This window comes from Haemaphysalis longicornis, unplaced genomic scaffold, assembly GCF_048455015.1.
Source record: "Haemaphysalis longicornis isolate Haplotype H1 unplaced genomic scaffold, Haemaphysalis longicornis Haplotype H1 scaffold_10, whole genome shotgun sequence".
In the NCBI taxonomy this organism is placed as follows: Eukaryota; Metazoa; Arthropoda; class Arachnida; order Ixodida; family Ixodidae; genus Haemaphysalis; species Haemaphysalis longicornis.
The window spans coordinates 127994292-128013519 of record NW_027526204.1 but is presented as its reverse complement, the minus strand read 5'-3'; the positions used below and the strand labels follow the sequence as shown (position 1 = coordinate 128013519).

At 47.7% G+C, this 19228-nt stretch overlaps 2 protein-coding genes across 3 annotated transcripts in view; one reads left to right on the top strand and one right to left on the bottom strand.

Annotated features, from left to right (window-relative positions):
• LOC144159291 (putative ATP-dependent RNA helicase DDX43) overlaps positions 1–9589 on the bottom strand; it is a 36650-nt gene extending 27061 nt beyond the window's left edge. The window contains exons 1-6 of the mRNA XM_077690688.1: positions 9427–9589; positions 8844–9008; positions 4526–4716; positions 3009–3200; positions 1583–1693; positions 838–919 (exon numbers count right to left, since the gene is read on the bottom strand). Coding sequence (XP_077546814.1) covers positions 838–919; positions 1583–1693; positions 3009–3200; positions 4526–4716; positions 8844–8992 — 725 coding nt within the window. The 5' untranslated portion in view covers positions 8993–9008; positions 9427–9589. The remainder of the gene's footprint in view (positions 1–837; positions 920–1582; positions 1694–3008; positions 3201–4525; positions 4717–8843; positions 9009–9426) is intronic.
• A 115-nt stretch (positions 9590–9704) lies between these two features.
• On the top strand, positions 9705–16507 carry LOC144159292 (uncharacterized). Of its 2 annotated transcripts, XM_077690690.1 has the most exons (6): positions 9705–9947; positions 10311–10432; positions 10969–11114; positions 12989–13153; positions 14393–14976; positions 16031–16507. In XM_077690690.1, exons 1-6 carry the CDS (start codon positions 9848–9850, stop codon positions 16150–16152), a joined length of 1239 nt encoding a protein of 412 aa, XP_077546816.1. In that variant the 5' UTR covers positions 9705–9847; the 3' UTR covers positions 16153–16507. The 2 variants fall into 2 exon arrangements, with proteins under 2 accessions (XP_077546816.1, XP_077546817.1); XM_077690691.1 differs by lacking the exon at positions 12989–13153.
• Positions 16508–19228: the final 2721 nt, after the last annotated feature.

Below are 19228 nucleotides of genomic sequence, written 5' to 3'. Positions count from 1 at the left end.
TGGACATTTTTCAAGCTCTGGAGATGTTCTCTGCATCCTAGAAGGCGACATCTAAGGAAGTGATCCACAACTGCTTCCAGAAAGCCGGATTTGAGCATGGTTTGGCTCGAACAGCAAGTACCCCCGAAGAATGCGACAGCGCTGAGGACAGTGAAGAAGCTATGATTGCTGCTCATGCACTGATTGAGGAAAACGATCAGGTGGGGCTTGAAGAAGCATGGAGGCACCTGGAAAGTGACGGGGCCGTTCCTGATGGTGTCACTCTGGACGACTTCCTTTACGCCGACTCTTGCGTTGTCGCTACCGAGGAAGTGACAGACGACTCCATCGTGCAGGACGTGCTGGGAAACACGCAGGAGGACCCAGGCAGTGACACTGATGCCGAGGACATTGAAGCCCCAAGCAATCGCGAAGTGCTTGATGCAATTGACGTGCTTTGGCGCTACGCGAGTTCGACTGGGCAGCATGATGCAATGCAGTCCCTGTGGGCCTATGAGCGCACTGTGAGGCCACATCTGATGTCAAACCAGACGCAAAAGAAGGTCACGGACTACTTCCAGAGGAAATAAAGGAATGATTGCTTTGGTAGGTACCGAATTTCGATGCAACGAAATTTCATTATAACGAAGCAAAGTGCCGATTTTTACGACTTCGTTATATCGAGGTTTAACTGTACACAATGGTGGTCAGTGCCAGTTATGAACCATATAAAAGTGTCGTTATGTAGCTGCCATTAGGTATAGTTGTAATGAATCAAGTACAACAACTGTTTGGCCTTTACCGTTCAGAAAGCGAAGTGTACTGACGCGAACAGTTTGGGGAACACCGGAAACCCACCTGAAGGCTTCCACCTCCTCTGGAGACGCACTCGCTACCTCAGGGGCTTCAGTGTAGAAGTTTTTGATGATTGGCGGGAGAGCTGCAACGAAGAGAGCAGTGCTGTTAACAAAAATTGCGCTGGCGATTACCATACTCCCTACTGCGAAATTTGTGCACAGCGCGAACTGCAGCCGTCTCGGTCACAGTGCATAGCTGCTGTGTCTCAAGAAGTGATAGCATGATTAACGAACGGACGGCGGCGTGCGCTACTCGGCTGTCATCTCGCAGCGCGCTGCCAGCGACCATGTTGTTGCAAATCGTGTTTGAACACCCGTGCATTGTAACGTTGCAAAATTTTCTGGTACGAAACAGCCAGCAATAAATGTAGAAGATGTTTAACCTTCCTCAGTTTGCAACAGTCCGGTGCATGTAAGAACCGGGGTCTTTTTTTTTTTTGGTAACATAAATAGGGTGAAAATTACAATCGGCTGAATACAGTACCCAATCGCCCAGAATAGCTTTTAATTTATTTGATTGTGGAATATAATGCACCAAAGCTACACCTGGGTCATGAGGCATGCCATGGTGGAGGGCTGTGGATTAATTTCAACCATCTGGGGAACTTTTAACCTGCGCCGAAACCTCGATGCACGGACGTTTTCACTTTTTGCCTCCATCAGAGAAGCAGCCACAGCAGTGCTTTTGGTCAGAACAGCTTTTGGTCTGGCCCACTTGCTCAAGTAAAGGCGGCAAGAGCACTCACAGGCCCAGCGCTTCTTATTGTGCTCGTCGCTCTCGGAAAGAAGCTTGGCCCAGTCGATGAACGGGATTGCCTGCTCCTCATTTGGGTCTCCTTCCCTCTTGGCGTAACGTGCTGGATGTTGAGAGAAGAAACAAAAAGAAAGCATACACCGTAATTTGTTGTTGACGTGAGCCCACACACAAATATCGAAGTGTCAGTCCGAGTCAGCACAGTGGCAAGAGTACGGCGAACTGCAGACCCGGGAAGTACGTGAAGCAAACACTGAGCGGGGTTAGTGATGCTTAGGGCTCATGCTAGTTCATATGTCAAAAATTCAAGGGTTTTCAAGACTCTGTGAGTAAATTTTGAAGAACCACAATGTCTGTTAGAAATACAAGTAAGACTAATGTTCAGAACAAGATCAGGGCTTGAAACGAGAAATTGTCGAAAAAATGAGAACAGTGTGGAGCAAACATTTCATCAAGGGGAGTCGATTGATTGATTGATTTTAGGATTTAACGCGCCGACGCAACGCAGGCGATGAGGCGCGCCGTAGTGGAGGGCTCCGGATTAATTTTGACCACCTGGGGATCTTTAACGTGCGCCGAAATCTCGTACACACGGGCGTTTTTGCTTTTCGCCTCCATCAGAAAAGCGGCTGCTGCGGCCGGGAATCGAACCCGCGACCTCGTGCTCAGCAGTGCAACGCCTTAGCCACTGAGCCACCGCGGCGGGTTCATCAAAGAGAGTCGCCTCCGGAAAAGACCCCTTGTCAAAACAGTGACTGACATTTCCATTGTTGGTGATCCCTCGCAATTGTTTGTTAACAGTTGGACAAATAAGCCCTTGCAGCGTGTTACAAAACTCAAACTTTTAGCTTTTACAGACGATCAATTACACAGCAAACACTCACTCGGCCCCAACCTAGCTTCAATTTGCTTTTATGTTTACTAAAAAGAAATATTAACGGAATTTCAACAATTTTCAGGGGTCTGTAAATATTACAGAGCTTCTAAGGCCTCGGAAACAAGCTGGAAACGAATTCAAGAGTTTTTGAGGCTTGGCATGCAGACTGAATCGAGAGTTAATATAAAGTCATAAAAAGAAAAGAACCGCAGAAACATAAGTAAATATTGCCGAATTTATGCCTCCTAATTTTAAAAGCAGGCTTTATTTTATTAAGTTGCATTATTAAGCAAATGTTTAGCAGAATGTAATTTTTGTCCCCCAGGAGAAATGACATTGCACTTTGTCCCTCAGCTCCAAGACAGTGTTCAAAAAAACAATTTTTTGGCGAAACTAAAACACGGGGCCAATCCTGATAGAAGTTCTCTCCCGGCTAAGAGGAAACAGTATTCCTACAACGCCTCTGGGCACCACCCAGATTCTGGAGCAAAGTTTTACAACTGGTGCTTGTTGAAGAACTCAGCCCCGAATCGTGGCTCACCTGCCATATCGGGGGGATAGATGAGCTCCTCGATGAGCCTCTGTGCCTTGCGGCGCACCTCGTCGGTGCCGGAGATCTTGACCTTGCCCTCGTTCGAGTTGTTGTAGCCGCCGTCGTCCTCGTCGTCGCGCACCACGTGAATGCGCGCACCGCTTTTGTCCTGGAGCTCGCGAATGTTGCAGCCCCCTTTGCCTGCGGTTTGGCGAGCGAAAAGAGTGCGCGGGAACGTGGGGTTAGCCACGCTGGCAGACTAGCACCTTGGAATCTCAGGTTACGAAAGAAAAGTCCACACCCTGGTGTTTATTAAAGGGGCCATAAAGACAAAATGCAACTTTGTTCAGTTGTAAAAATCTAGCCCTTCAAAAAAGGAAGAAGAAAGTGCGAAGAATACTGAAAAACTCAAATTTCACACCAATTGATTTCACTGATTGATTTTGTGGTTTAACGCGCCAAAACTACACAGAGAAGTGTGTTAACTCAGCATTAGCAGTAAAGTGATACGATCAGGCAGAGCTAGAGGCCTCGTTACAATCAGCAAGTCACGTTTCTAGGGTGCGGTTTCAGTCAACAGTAACCTGTTGCATAAACAAGATCCTGCGACGTCATCATGGAAAAGTGGCTGGGAAATTGCCATTGCTTCATCTGTTTTTCTGAACATCTCCATTATTTGTATGAAATTTGTGGCAAAATTACTACCACCGTTATTGGGACAATGTGATTTCTGGAAGGAGCCAAACTCATATTTTGTCTTCGTGGCCTTCATTTTAAAGAAATATCAACCGTGAGTCGCGCCAGTCTTTGGCCGTGTAATTTTGATGTCAAATAGAAGGCTCTGATGAGGGCCTCCAGATTTCAAAGGTGCTGCACGAAATGCAGTGCAATGTGCGAAGGAAAGATCTCTAGTTAAATAAAGGCCAACTGCACTCAAAATTTCGACCTTTTGAAAACTATTTCCGTATAGTCTGCCTAAAAAGAAAGCAAGATGCAAAATACAACAGCTGAAATACGCGCGTGGACGCCGCAAGCGGTCAGCAAAAATCGGCGATTTTGAAACCAAAACCAAGAAGAGTGCGGCCATTAAAATGACGTTGCAGCCAACCAGCGAGCGGCCGGACGGTTAGCAGCTCGGGAGCAATCCTGCGCGCAAGCTCTACGTGCGAACGGGGCAGCAAATGGGTGGAGCGTTCGCAGTAGAGCTCGACCGGTTCTCCAGCTGCGTGGCTGGCCAGAGGAAGAAGCCCCCGTCGGCTGGAACGTCACAGGCGCGTCATGGCTGTTTACGCGATCTGCCGACAGGTGCAGCGTGGCCTGCGGCGGAGCTTTTTTAAATGCGTTTGACTGGTTAACAAGTCGTTTCACGAGGCTACCACTTGTGTCCCAGCTGATTTGGTGGTACTTACTACACATTAAAAATAAATTTGGTCGAGGTGAAACTGGAGTGCAGTTGGCCTTTAGCACAGGGTTCTGCCCAGGAACAAAGTTGAGGAACAAGGCAGCAAGCAAAGCGTGGGACTCACCAATGATCTTGCCGATGTCCTTGGCAGGCACTACCATAATCTCTGAGCTTGTGTCGGAAGGACCGTCCCTCCTGTCGGAGGAGGGCCCGTTCCTCTTGTCGGTTGGCGCCGCACGCCAGTTCTGCACGCCCTCTGACGGACGTCTTGCGGGCTCATAATTGGGACGGCTGCCGCGACCCCGGCCAAATACCCTGGACACGCAGAAGAGGAAGAACACAAGGAACGGGAATTCAGGGGAAAAAAAAAATATACTGGGGATGCAATACAACGTTATTATAAACCTTTAAAAGCAGAGTTGCCACCTTTCCCCCAAAAAGAAAACCAGCCCTGGGGGTGGGGGTGCGTGGTATATAAGGTTGAATTTATGTTGACAAAAAGAGGCTGCGTTTTTCAACACGCAATACCGTTCATTGCAGGGCTTTCCTAGTGGGAAATCAACATAACGTTTGTACTAAAAGTGACCGAGACATTGGTTACTGCTTTGAATGTGCTGCACTGAAAAGTAACCGCACATACTTCACCCATTAAGAGCTCTTCTTTGCATCTGAACTCACTAAACTAACGTTAAAAAGTAAAACCACGCTTATTGTCGTAGTTGGTGAAATGACGTTTATAAAATGCCCCCCCCCCCCCCCCCCCACCCCCAAAATAATCGTGGGACGATGGCCAACACAACGGCCAAGGACGGCCAGTTTTAAGTACGGACCAGCAACCGGCCCACTGTCTAAAAAACTGGCCGGACTGGTCAAAACCGGGCAGGTGGCAACCCTATTTAAAAGAGTGGATATTTAAACCAGGGAGAGAAACAAAAAAGAAAAAGAAAGAAAGAAGAAAAAAATCTCAGCCATTCTACTTTGTGTAGGCGACAAAGCAAGAATAATACGAGAGGGGAAACAACACTTCCTAGGGCAGCAAGATAACATCACAAGAGAAGAAACTGTGCAGCCACCGTGACAGGCATTTCACTACATCACTTCAGAATGCATTGTGGCTGCTATCATTTTGTCCATCAGGAGCTGCTAACTTTTCCTCTTCACCGCAACAGCTACGAAGCTTTGTAGTCGGCGTTGGTCTTCAGTGTGACATTACCTGGTCGCTTGCCCGCTGCAAAGGCCCCTTTGCCTTTTATATATAATCTTGCTAAAAAAAAGTTCAATCACTTGAGTAATTAAGGAGAAGACTTTGCTACAAACTATGAGTGTACCAAATCATCACGACACTCACTTAGTGACGGTTACCATGATAGCCCTATGGTCACTACGGTAAACAGTAAGTGGCATATCGGATGATGCCCAATCTTTCCTTGACAATGTAAAACCTATGCACGACCGCCTCTGCATCACTGGCTGCATGAGGTCCATATAGGACACAAGGCCCAACCCCCGCAAGATAAATTGCGTAAAGCACTCACCCCAATTGCAATGTTCATGTTGAAGACTTAAACCACACCAACAGGCATGCTTTCATCACGAGCAATGGAAGCAAACTGTAACGGCGAAACTTTCGATATCACAGAGTGAGGCGGTACGCACAACCATGCCTTCTTGCATTTCCACTTCACAAACAATGTTGCATGCAAGCTTTGGTATTGGAGGCACGGGTATGCCACAAACCCCGCAGCAACAAGCCTTGCAACGTTCCCAACCCATGCATCACAACAACATCCTCGTGCTTGCAGAACGTCTGCAAAACGCTGATGGCACACTGTCATTTGGTACTGGCTCGAATGTTCCAGACTATAGTTAAGTCGTCGGTAAAACCTGAATCAATCACACACCACACAACCGAGAAACCAAACTGCCTTACGAGCGCGAGACACCTTGTAGTGTAGATGGTTTCCTAGCTTTCCTCTTGCTATGCTAGATGTTAGCATAGAGGGTGCTGGAGAGTTTTGGGCTGTGGAGACTAATAATAAGCAAGAAGCTACCCATATACACCTATGCTGTAGAAGAAGCAGCGTGCTTTTCGTAACCAGTGATGGCGCACTCACATGGTTGCCTACATGTGTTCCTCTCCAGTGAATACAACCTATATCGTTGTTAGTAATACCAGGTGTGGGGATCACGACTTTCACGCGAACCCAGTTTGGCTGGCTTTCTTGCAAGGCTTGCACGATGGTAGCTCACTCCATTTTTGACAGGTTCACTCGGGCCGGCAAGCCCTGGTAACCAGTTCTGGTACTGCGACTAGCGCCAGCAACTGGCAGTGTCGTGGGACGTTGCTTGGAGAAGGGACAGCCTCTTGACCGGGGGAAGGCGACATGAACGGATGCTTCTGAGCAATCTTGGAGACTGCATTCACACGCATGGCGCCCAGCTGCTCTGGTATTCTATTGGTTAGTAGAACCATCTCTATCTCTAGTGTTGTTCAATGCCTCACTTCCAATGCTACCGTTATGGCCTACAATTAGCCTTGGGCAATGCATTTCTTTTACACGCTGCAATAATTGCAGCCCCTGATGTTTTGCCCTCGTCAACCCCTGCTTTTGTCACCGCAGACGACGGACCTGACCACAGCCAACGCTTGCACAGCATGTTTGCCAAGCGTGGATGGCTGTGGGGTGGGAAATAAGTAGTGTGTGAACATATGAAACTCTACACAAGCTACAGCTAAGCATCAGGTGGGGATAAAACATCGTAATTTCTATCATAAAGATATGAGCACAACTTCAAGTGTCTTCAAAGGACACTCTGCATCCTGGAACGAGGTGCTGAAAGTTGACGCTGTTTGCTACCGCTGTATGAAGAGTCCCCAAGGCTTTCCTAGCACGTATGTTGTACATACCTGTTGTGGCTATTTAGATAATTGCATTGAGCTGTTACTCGTAGCATCATGCGTGTAAAAGGCCACACACAAGGCCAGAGCATGTCTGGACAAAAGTGCCACATCCTTTGCCAGCTAGGTAAGGCATCTGTCCTGCCCACAGACAAGAATTTCTCTTGCAAGTCGCTCATGATTGGCTGAACATGTCAGTCTGGCGCATTCTGGGGACAGATACAACCCAAAAACAAGCATGAAGATTGGCGTTGGTGGTGGAGTGATTTAATGCTTGCCTAAAAACACAAAGAACCTGAGCTTGATCTGCAGATAATGCAGCTCACTACAGAATATAATGCATGCCTGGCTTGTCATCTCAATCCCACGCTTCACAAGCATCAAGGAATAATTTGGAGGGGGGAGCTGTAACTGCGCCTCTTGAGACATGAATGGGCAACGTAGCAGAATGACCACTGACATTGTTGAAATGTGGCATCATAACCTCTCTGTTCGGAAGACACAGTGATGCATCATAAAGTTCCTGCCGGCAACGTGTGTCTCCACCACAGTGATGTCAAGCATGTTAGTAAATAAATCCACACAAACACCCAAACGACACGCGATTGATTGATTGTAGGGTTTAACGCACCAACGCTACACCATGGCTATCAGGCGTGCCATAGTGGGGGACTCCAGATTCATTTTGATTACCTGGGGATCCTTAACGTGCGCCGAAATCTCAACGCACGAGTGTTTTCAATGCCTCCATCCAAACGACGAGTTCGTCACCATACGTCAATACATAGCTCGCACGTGACGCCATCATAGCTCGCAGCTTTCCTAGCACTGCTCGAGATAAGAGCACCAGATGAGTTCGCTGCCTTTTGCCGTCAACGCGGTTCACCAGCTGTCGTTACGTCAGTGCAAGCTATGTATAGGACCAAGGCAACACATGCAGCAGGAAAAGATGCATGTTCAGGTCAGTTTAGCTCAGCTAGTTTGTCAGAAAGCATTACCATACATGTTCACGTGGTTGCAGAGTGAACACCCCGTAGAAACAAAATGTAACAGCACACATACTGACACCAGGCTGGGGTGTACAGTCAAAACACCATAGATGAAAAGATGAGTATAGAAAAAATAAAGCTAAGCGAGGAAACTTGCACGGCCAGCGGCGGCGCGCTGTCAAAATTGACGATCGTCGTACCGAAAAGGCTAGGCGCAAGCAAAGGAGGATGATAATGTTCTTGTTTAAGTACAAAAACAGTTCATATCTCCATTAGCCCGCGTAGTGACTTTGCAACAGGTTCGCAGGACATCCACTGCCGCAGGCCGGAATGACGAATCATTTTTTTTTTTGTCCCAAGTCGCAAGCGCTTATTTCTAATCACATATTTACGCGATCTACGGCGTTTACGGTACACCAACAAACAGCGGTGCACAACTGCCAGCTGCGAGTTGGCATACGCTCATGATTGCACAAGCCCTACAAAAAAGATGACGAGACAATCTTCGTATTTGTTTTTACAGCGCTTTTACAATCATATACAGAGGCCCTCACCGGTCTCGGTTGTCACCGCCGCCACCGAAGCGTCGATTCTCGTAAGTCCGAGGCGGCGGCTGCGGGGGAGGGTCGTCGTATTGTTCTTCAACCCAAATGTCGTCCTCCTCTGTGGCCGTTTGAGTCTGGGCCTGCCCTGACCAGGCCATGGCACGCGTTCTGTAGCTGCAGCAAGCCAAAGGGGAACGCAGTGTTTGCATGAAAGAGAAAAAAGAAAGACATTTCAAAGGATTACCCAATGTTTACTCAATGCGTCCCCTATAAAAATTGGAAGGCTCAGGTAGGGTGCGCATGACATATTCAACATATAACTCAAGAAACGGAATAAGGATGCGGTCGAAACGCAGTGTCCCGTCTTTCCTCCTTTTGAGCTAGTAATTACGCACGCACAAGTTTGGTGCAGAAGATATAGTACAATTCCGCCCTTCACGTAGATGATTCTTCTACGCATACTGAAAGTCGAACAATGAAAAATCCACGCGTTCAGAGCAATGCATGCGGCGGACTGTCACATGGCACGGGACGCATGGCCGGCATTGTCAAAACCGGCGCCCAAACATTAATCGAGAAAACGCTTCCTTACATTACGCGTATACGTCCACAGGGTGAGTCTTTTCTTCGTGATGGAAGACTTCAGCGAAGGCAACAACTACTAAGCTCAGAAGACGCTTAAGCGCAGAGATTCCGAAGACGCGCGTAGAACGGGCCGGCATAGATCTCAAACAGAACGAACGGAATGAATGACAAAAAATGGAGTTGATAAATCCGCGGCGCGCTGTCGTACTTTAGAAAAAACAACTCTCAACCATTTCTAAAACTATTACATCAAAAAACAAAAATAAATTAGCCGTAATAAAAATATTTGTCGTAAATTTGCATTAAAACGGTGTTTATGAAGGACTTTTTGCCTGTACAAGTATCGCTATGATTACGATACTGTCTGGACTCAACGACTCAAGCAGCTCAACTGACTCAACACTCATTACCGCAGTGCACTGCCGGTGATGGTAGACGGCGGCGCTGAAATGCCTGTGGACACTTTAGACTGGAATGTTGACACAGAAGTGCAGTTATTTCACGCAATGAAAGGCCACAAGCCAGTGGGTAAGCGCAATTTCGAACAAAGCTTGTCGCTTACGTTTCAATCGAAACAGTACTTTGTGCCTGTTTTGTCAAAGCGACCGGATAGACGACAAACACAGACTGTGCCAAAACAACGACAGCCCGTTATCTTTCTTAAGCTTTATTTTTCAAGCGTTAGGTTGTTCCGATACAGGTGGTTGCACTTATGAAACTGAAATCCATTCTTTGAAGAGCGTTTTTTAGCGTTTTACTTCTAGCTTTCCGTTAAGCGCCTTCCGTGCTACGGACGCGGGGTTGCACCTTTGCGAGCTACGCGCTTTTGTGGTCTGATCCATTCATTTTTTTTTTGTTTTTCTTAACCATGAAACCTTCCCGTCTGCGCAGGGGTCAATCGATACTTCCAGATGGCCTGCATACACCAGAAGTTCAGCTCATCGCTCAACAAGGACATTTCTTCAAAAACGATATGGGACCATCTCGACACTATGTATGACATGGCGGCTTTGGTGAGTGTCGGCCTCCCAACCAACGCTTCAAGTGTGACCGCCCACCTGTCGTCGTCGTAACCTCGAGAAGCGTTCCTTGGGCACTTCACAGCTATGATCCTGCGACGAGCGCTCTCTTTTCGAGGCGTGCGGGTGAGAGTCGAAGGGTTGATTTAGGATTGACAGTGTTTTTCCTCGGCGTTTCCGGGAAATACAGAAAACAACGTGCGGCCGAAGCTAGCCCTACTGCCCAGGGTCCTGACAAATTTGAGTGCTTAGGCATGACGCGAGCTCGTCGCCTGGTGTACGCAGATGTTTATAGTTTCAAAGAGCTCATGTTAGCAGTTCGACCTACCTGTATAACAATACCCACAACCCAGGCAGGATGGTTTACATTAAATTGTGTGGTATGCCTAGATTACCTCTCATTGAAGGCATTATGTTTGTAGTTTAAAAACCTTGTGGAGTCGGGTTGTTCTCACTCAGGTTCGTCACAGAATGGCCACTGACACCAATAAGCGGTGAGTGTAGAAACCGTGGTAATTGTCTATTTGCAGCACGAATCCGAGATACTGCCATTCCCTAACCCTGAGAATGACTTCAAGCTGCCGGATCAAGACTTTGGAGACCTTTTGTCCAAGCGCCGAGAAAAGGGCTCGACGGACCGGGAATCTAGCAAGCGAGCTCCATCTCCTGCTGCCAGGTGAGATGATGGTTTCGTGCTCATTTCAGACGACCATTTTGGTGGTCATTGAAGTCAATGCATATCATAACTTAATGGTGATCGGCCATAGCGTACCGGCCAGGTTTCCTGGATTCTCCTGGAAATTCCCCAGTTTTGATGGCTTTGCACGATTGTTCGACTGAAATGTCAAGAGACGTCTGCTTCAGTGACCCTTCAAAAAGCTGTCCAAGTCTGTATTTTACAAGGCCTCTAAGCGACGCAAATTTTTACTTATACCCTTGTCACAATGGCACTTTAAATCACAATTGAGTCGATCCAGATCGAGCCTAATGGGTCGGGTGCTGCTACACGAACAGTTTAAATCGCGATCAAGCCCGATCCCGCTCAAACTCTATCCTGGTTTTCCAAGTGCGATCGTACGAAAGCGGTGATACTCTCGTCCTCGATGAGTTATGACGCAGAAAATGGCAGCTTCAGCTAATGCCCAAGGTTGTATAAAAAAATCTTAACTCAAATAAACATGCGGTAACGTTTATATAGTTCCGTGTACCTTCAACCACGCAAAGGTACCAGGCGCCGGCCGTGAAATACATTTTTGGCGCCATCTAACGTACACGAGTGCAACCGGTGCAGCTTCTTAATCTACCGTGTGTGGTTTCTCATTAAAGCTGAAATTTTCTGAGCATTGTTTAGCCCATCCTTTTGCGTTTTGGTAGTCTAATTACGTTTTTTCCTTTGTTATATCTGGTTGGGACAGTAGGGAGGTTTATTTTAGGTTTCGTCATAACTTGCATTATTATTGTGCCAGTAGTTGTGATTAGATTGTATAGGTGGGCATATGTGTGTCCACTGGCTGAAATGTGCTGTGTTTGCTTGCATAAAGATATTGCGAGAGAAGCAATCAGTAATGCAACGAACAATGTGTATTTGTGCAGATACATGCTGTGCCCTTCAACAGCTCCTAAAAGAAACTGTCGGGCCCTGTTTAGTATTACCCTTTTACTGGTAATTATTACGCGGTATTTTAATTTGTAGCATTTGCGTAGGGCTGCATGCCACCATCCCTTGAAGGTGCAGTGCTGTGAACACTTGTACAGTGGTTGCGGTGTTCAGCAAGGCATCAAGGCTGGCTGCTCTGCTAGTATATGCTTCTTATTATTGCCACGGAATGTCTTTGCTGCTTGAACTTGTTGATTGGTAGCGCCGTTCCGATTTTGTATGTTGCTAACATCAACTCCTGAATTACCGATCTGCTCCCGTGGAATTACTTTATTGCGTGGTCATGGCAGACACTTGCACCCAACTTGTGTGCTCTCCACAAAATAGCTTTGTTATTGTAAGAAACAGGTTCCCTAACAAGGATGGACTGAAACTCCTGCCGAGTGGTGTGGTTGAATTCCTTGTTTGCAAGCTCGATTGCTTTGCTGAAAGCGTTGTTTGCGAGGGAGACACTGAAATCGAAAGTCATGTACGTCCTTTTTTTTTTTTTTGGTTTCACATGAAATGAATACATTGTGTGCGCACCAAGTCCTAAACCAAAACGAAAGTCTTCCGGCTTTTGTCAAGTAGTTTGGGCGTTTTGGAGATTACGGCTCAGCTGTGTTTATTCAACAGAAATGTACTCTGTCAGAGGAGTTTTGTTTCTGACAGCCACCCCATTTCGGGGTTAAAATTAGTTTGTCGGGGGGTGAATATTTCCTCATATAAATATCCCTCAGGGGAGGAGAAATGTTGAGCAGTACGTGCTTTGCGAAGTGAAGTGTCAACGGCTGTATCGTACTGTCCATCCTAACGTTGCACGAGCCTGGCAGCCTCCCCGACTGCAGGGGGGCATGAAAAAAGTGGTGGTGGTGTTCTGTATTCGGAGATCTCCCTTGTGCCCCCCCCTGCAGATCTTCCACGGGTGGCAAATCGCGCGTAGATGACTCTGCAGCATCCAAGAAGCCCGAAGCCACCGGTGGCAAGACGGGCAAAGGCGACTGGAACGCGGCCAAGTCCTCCCCGGTCCCCAGCGCTGGTGGCAAATTAAGGCGTAGCGAGGCAGAGGCAGCTTCAAGGCAAGGCTCTCGCTACCCTGGGACGCCAGCATGCGTAACTGGAACTACCCCACTTATCCAGCTTTTGTTGTTTTTTTTTTTTTCCCGAGACACTCATCGACACTTTGCCCTGGGTTTTGAGTGCTTCTGCTTTGGATTCCCTAACGAGCGTGGAATCGTTTGCCAAGCTGTCTGGCAAGCATCCTAACTGCACCTAATAGCGTACTAGCATTTTGCAGTTATGGGTGGCTTGTCGGGTGCCCAAAAGAATTTGTGTTTGGTTTAGTTGTTTCGGGGAGACATAAATTGTATAAATTTCTGGCAGCGCTGGTGTGGTGTTTGGCCATGACAAGAACAAGTGTGCGGTGAATTGGGCAGTTGTTAAGTTGGGTGTTGCTAATTTCTTTGCCCTTGTGCGGAGACCACTGACGTGGCTGCTCCGGCATAACTACCTACGCAGTTGAGGGAGTCGCGTGACACTGTGCATTGCATGATTTGGGAGTTGCACTTTGCTGTTGTTCTCGCAAACTCGGAAACAGTCCTCGCTGTCAATTACCGCTAGTGATGTGTTGACGTGTAAGAGCGAAATTGCGTTGCACAACATGCTTTACAGTCTGACTCGTGGGTGTACTTGTTCAATCGCGTTTGTGTCCAGTCGGGCATACAAGTGGTTGCAAGTTGGTGCATGACTGCATGTGACTGGGGAACGGGCATGCTATACGCTGCAATTGAATTCCATTTGAGCACATGAACCTGTGAGCCACCTTTTCTCTCAGTAATTTTTGTTTTGTTTTAAATGTTTTGCTACGTTGTGTCATAGGTATTCCGTGTGCTTCAATCTAAAGACCTGCAAAAAACTTCTTTTATTGCTGGCTGGGCCCTATGCTCTCTGTCTGTTGAATACGAAAGCTAGGTAAGCAAAAACAAAGCTACAGTTGGTGTTATTCGGTGCTTTTGCACCGTTTGCTAATCCTCTGGTTCGTGAAATGTGCGCATAAAAATATCGGGGACTCAGTGTTTGCTAGGTAATTACAGTGACTGATTTGTGACTGATCTCTCAGATTGGCGCAAGAAGTCGTCGACAACCTAAAAAATGTCTCTGGCCCTTAGAAAAGCTAACTCTGATTAAGGTTTGCGTTCTCTGTGGGCATTGACTGCATGTGGTATTACTACCCTGCGAGTCCTAGCAGCATGGATTGCCACGGTGTAGTGCAATTTACTCTGCATTCTACACTCACGAGAATTGTTACAATGGTGCAGGTCAGGGGGCAAGTCTAAAGCAGACACTCCCACGTCATCGCGGAAGGGAGGAGACTCTGGAACACCCAAGCAAAGCCAGGCCTCCACGAGCAAGATAAAGCCGGAGCACGCGCACGGCAAGGTGAAAAACGACAGCACGCCAACCCAGAAGTCTAGTCGACTCGAGCCGCCGCCGCCTCCACCCCCACCACCACCACCTCCGGCGAGCAGCAAGGCACAGAAAGGGGAGGGCAGCAGCAAGTCGTCCAAGTCGGACGCGAGGTCGTCGAAGGCGTCGGACGCAAAGTCCGATGCCAAGCATCAAGACGCAGGAACCTCGCACGAGAAGCACACCAAGCAGTCCAGGGACTCCTCCAAGGGCTCCAAGGGCGACAGCAAAGCGGAGGGCAAGGGCGATTCCAAAGCCGAATCCAGAGCAGAAGCCAAGGGCGAATCCACGCGAGAAGCCAAGGGCGGCGGGTCGTCTAAGGGCGATGGTACCCCAACGGGGACAAAGCGGGGCGAATCGTCGAAGGCGAAAGAGTCTGGTCGCAAGTCTGAAGGCAGGGGCAAGGCAAACGACGATGACAGCTCATCATCATCAGGTAAATTGTTTAGTGATAAAGAAAAGACGAAGGGTGGGCTTTTTCTGCTGGCCAGGTAGATGTATGGGCTTCTTCAGGGATGTATGTGACCAATTCTGGGCTGGAAAGGCATTGTCTTCGAGTGTGCTTTATCCAGTGCACAGGTTTCAGCCGTAGCCGTGGAGTAAGAATGTATATACGGGGTGAAACACTAATTGCGGCCGGTGCGGGCGAGTGACCAGATACGCGCAGCTGCAAAACTTTGCAGTCCGCATTAGTTTTTATTGCGACGATAAAGGAAATGATAGCGACACCCAATGGACGAGATAAGAATGGCCGCACGTCAAGTTTCGACGGCGCAGCGATTGCCGATGGCTGCTTCCGTGCAGTTTCTTCTCCCGCAACAGAAGCCACTAACTTAACCTGTGCCAAGTGCTTGTGACGTTATCTGACTGCCCTAATAGGGAAGTGTCCCTTGCTTGTGACGTTATCTGACTGCCATAATAAGGAAGTGTCCTTTCCTGTCTTGTTTTTACTCTGGCCGTAGCTGACGTGTGACGTTAGAGAACTTCGTGGAACCGTACTCAGGCTACTGAAACCTAGTGATTTCTTCCTCTACATGCATTTGGACGTCGTCTAAAATTCCGACTAACGTTTAATCAGAACAAGCTCAAAGCACTCACTGTTCCTGAATTTTTAATTTGGGATTTTACTCTTCTAAGCGGAATGCCTTAGATATTTGTTTCAAGCACACGTGTTGGGGGACGGAATTGGTGGCACAAAAAGGTTGTAGGCGCAGCGAGCGCCCACTGGGACAGAAACAGCAGTGCGATAGGAGGGTCAGAGGAGGGCTCTCGGAAAGGACTAAAAAAGGGAAACAACAGCACCAGGTGAGGGTAGGCCAATAGGGGCGGCTCCTGGTCATGGTGTGTGAGTGGAACAAGCTTCAGAGGTTGCTTTACAGGGGGTTGCTGAGGGGGTGATGGCCACGGCTGCAAAGTTTAACAGAAGCCTCCACTAGGCTTCCACATTCTTGGAAAGTTCTAAGCATTATGTTGTTTTTCACTTTTTTCAGCAAAATCGTCCAGTAGGCAGGTGAAGGAGGAACCCCAAGAGAGTACACCTAAGCGCAAGCGCGCGTCTCGACTCGACACACCAAAGTCCAGCAGTCCACAAGTCTCCAAACGCCGGAGATGACACCACTAAGGCAGCCGCCAACTACCAGAAACAAAATGGCTGTCGCTGTTCACCAGATAGCCATCCGAAGCGAGGTTCGGTGAATGATCCACAGTCATCTCCCCAGCCCCACGTCTGCACGGTGAAGAAAAGATCCAAGCTGAAGCCAGTGTACGAAATGCCCTGGCTCCCCAGAGATGTTAGCCCACCAGATATCAACATGAATGGGGGAAAACAGTGCGCGCATGTATTTCCTGTCCCTGCATTGGTCTATACAATGTGCTGAGGAAATAAAAAAAAAAAAAACGAGCATCCGCGATGCCGCTTGAAAGTGACAAATAAAAACTTTCGGGGCCAATCTCTTTTGTTTGGAGAACAGAGCATGCTATTTTTGAAGGCTTACAGCGATCCACGACCACAGATGCTATCGGACGGTGTGATGGAGTGAAAATTTCCTCGTTAACGGGCCCACTGGTCTTAGAAACTTTTTTTGTGTGCTTTCCAACCAATTTTGATGAAACTTCATGGGCTTGTTCAGTTTTCTTTTTAGCCGATTTGAAATATCTAATTAGTTTTGATGTGCGATAACTAGTTTCAGAGTTAAAAATTTTCTTTGATTATTCTTGAGAACAATGGGAAGAAAACTATTCAAAAGATTACCAGAAAGGCAAGAATTGATACCTGAAGTGGAGAATAAAATGTGGGAAGCAGTTCTTTTTGTTTTGCAATCTCACGTTTACATCAATTCTAACTTCTAGGTTTGAACTACTACTGCGGGCCAATTAAAAAAAACGCAAATTAAACAACTACTGAAACACAAAATGCAAAATCTGCTTCCCGTATTGCATGGTTTAAGCATTCAGCTTCACAGTGCAAAAGAAATGATCTTCCTAGCTACAAAACATGCTGGGATGTACCTCTCTAGAATTTCGTGTCACTGCGATACCACTTGTTGCGAAAAAGTGGGGAATTATGGGAAAACTGTTTCTTTGTTGAAATTTTTGGTAAGAAAACTGCAAAGCAAGAGAAAATTGATACCTAAAATATGCTTTTTGTGCCCCCTTAAATGAGACCCATGTACCCCCTTAAATTTGTGTTCATAAGAGAAGGCATAAAAATTGCTGCCCTAGGAGCTGGAAATGAGCTTCCCTTGACTGTGCTCAGTTATCTTCGTGTGAAAGCAGCATTATTAGTATACCTTTGCTGGTTTATCAGAAATTCAGTGAGTATCCCGCATTTTCCAGTTTATAACTGGCTTGCGCAGAGGTTAATGTGGATCTGATGAAGGGTGCGTCGTGGGCATACAACAGGTTGGCGTTCAGCCTAAGGTCGACGTTGTCAACCGCTACTTGTTGCTCAACATGCAGCATGACATCACCACGCTCAGGTTCATGGTTACGTAATGTTAAGCTCCAAAATGAGAATTCAGGTCTAACATCGCGCTTTAAAGTCTCAACGTCATCAACTGGTATCCAATGGAACAGGACACGATTTCGACTTTCAACGTTGATGGCTCTGCTCTCTGGGTGCTAATCTCCTGCTACGCGTATGGCAATGGTACCTCGAAGCATCATGGCTCACAAATCCGAAACAAAAGGTGAGCCTCCAGAGAGCTGAGAATTAACATTAAAAGTCGAAATTGTGTCCTATAAACTTTTGACCCTGGGTGCACATCAAGCTGCGGGTACCAGTTCGTGTGATAAGCCCTCAATGTGGCAAATGTTGAACCTGACAGGGTGCACCTCCAAGGTTGTGTATCAACTATTGACATTGGTTATATACCAGTCTTTTCTTGGTGACAGAGAGGCGGCTTAATGCTCATGATTTCAGAATACTTCCGAAGTGCAGCGTATCTCGTACACATTCTGCGCTTAATATCCTTCTGGCTCATCACAACTTACCCAGGTAGGTATAATTACTCACTTGACCTACCTTGACGGTGTGTTTATTCTGCGTGTTTGTTTTAAATCACTTTTGATTTCTCTGTGCCAATTTTTTTATTCTGTAGCCGAAAGATTTTTGTGAGCAGTTATTAAAGCATGTCCCCGAGCCCTGACTTAGTGCCAAATCAATGCCATCATCAAATCGTGAGGGACTCGAGTATACCCCATTTATTCGTCAAGCCGTCCTTTCAAATTGAGCTTTATAAACACACCTTCCAGGCGTACTAAATAATTTCGGAAAGGCCTTGTCTTGTCACCTTTCATGATAAAAAAAGAATGTTCATAGTTTTCTTTGGTGTCGTAACCGTGCATCCTTCGTTAATGTCCTCTAAATATAGTTCGTGGTGGTGGTGGTGGTGGTGAAAACTTTATTAATCCAAAGCTGTTAAGAAAGAGGCGCCGGCTGGGAGCACCGGCACACTACAGTCCCCTAGTCGACGGCCAGGAGCCCGTGGACCCTATCGGCGAGTTCGGCCAGCTGGATTACACACTCTTGCACTTGTGGGTCGGAGCTGAGCAGCGTAGCCTCCCATTGCTCTACCGTGGTAAGGGGCAGGGACAGAGTAGCATGGAGAGGGGGTTTGGAGGAGCACGCGCTCACTATGTGGTGGAGGGAAGCGAAAGGCGCGCCGCACCATGTGCACATGTGGCAGTATCGCGTGGGGAAGTGGAGGTGGCATAATGCGGGATGCGGGAATGTGTTAGTTTGCAGCCGACGCCACTGAACAGACTGCCTGCGCTTACGTGGGAGCGGGGCTGGGGAAGTGCGTCCGGCTAAGGCGGTAGTGCTGTGTTATGTCCCGATACCTAACCAGGCGATCCCTCCCTTCCGCCCGAGGTGGAGAGGCAGCATCCGAGGCATCCCGGCAGCAGAAATCTCGGGCTACCTCGTTAGCCAGCTCGTTACCCGGAAGGGACGAAGGGGCCGGAGTCCATATCAGGCGTGGACAATATGCAGGCGGAGTCGGTGCTGTCTGCAGGATGCATGCGGTGATGGGGGATACACGACCCGTCGCAAAGTTCCGAAGAGCCATCTGCGAGTCGGAGATTATTGCAGTGGCCGGGGCAGCTGTAAAGGCCAGGGCAATGGCGACTTCACCAATTTCAGGGTGAGGCGTGGAGACCGAGCAGGAAGCAACAGAGTCTCTTCGCGA

Excerpts from the sequence above, each read along its gene's own strand:
- LOC144159292 (XM_077690690.1), top strand. The coding sequence starts at position 9,848 with ATGGTAGACGGCGGCGCTGAAATGCCTGTGGACACTTTAGACTGGAAT. Across the intron at positions 9,948-10,310 it reads GAAAGGCCACAAGCCAGTGG|GGGTCAATCGATACTTCCAG; the intron begins GTAAGCGCAATT and ends CCGTCTGCGCAG. Across the intron at positions 13,154-14,392 it reads GAGGCAGAGGCAGCTTCAAG|GTCAGGGGGCAAGTCTAAAG; the intron begins GCAAGGCTCTCG and ends ACAATGGTGCAG.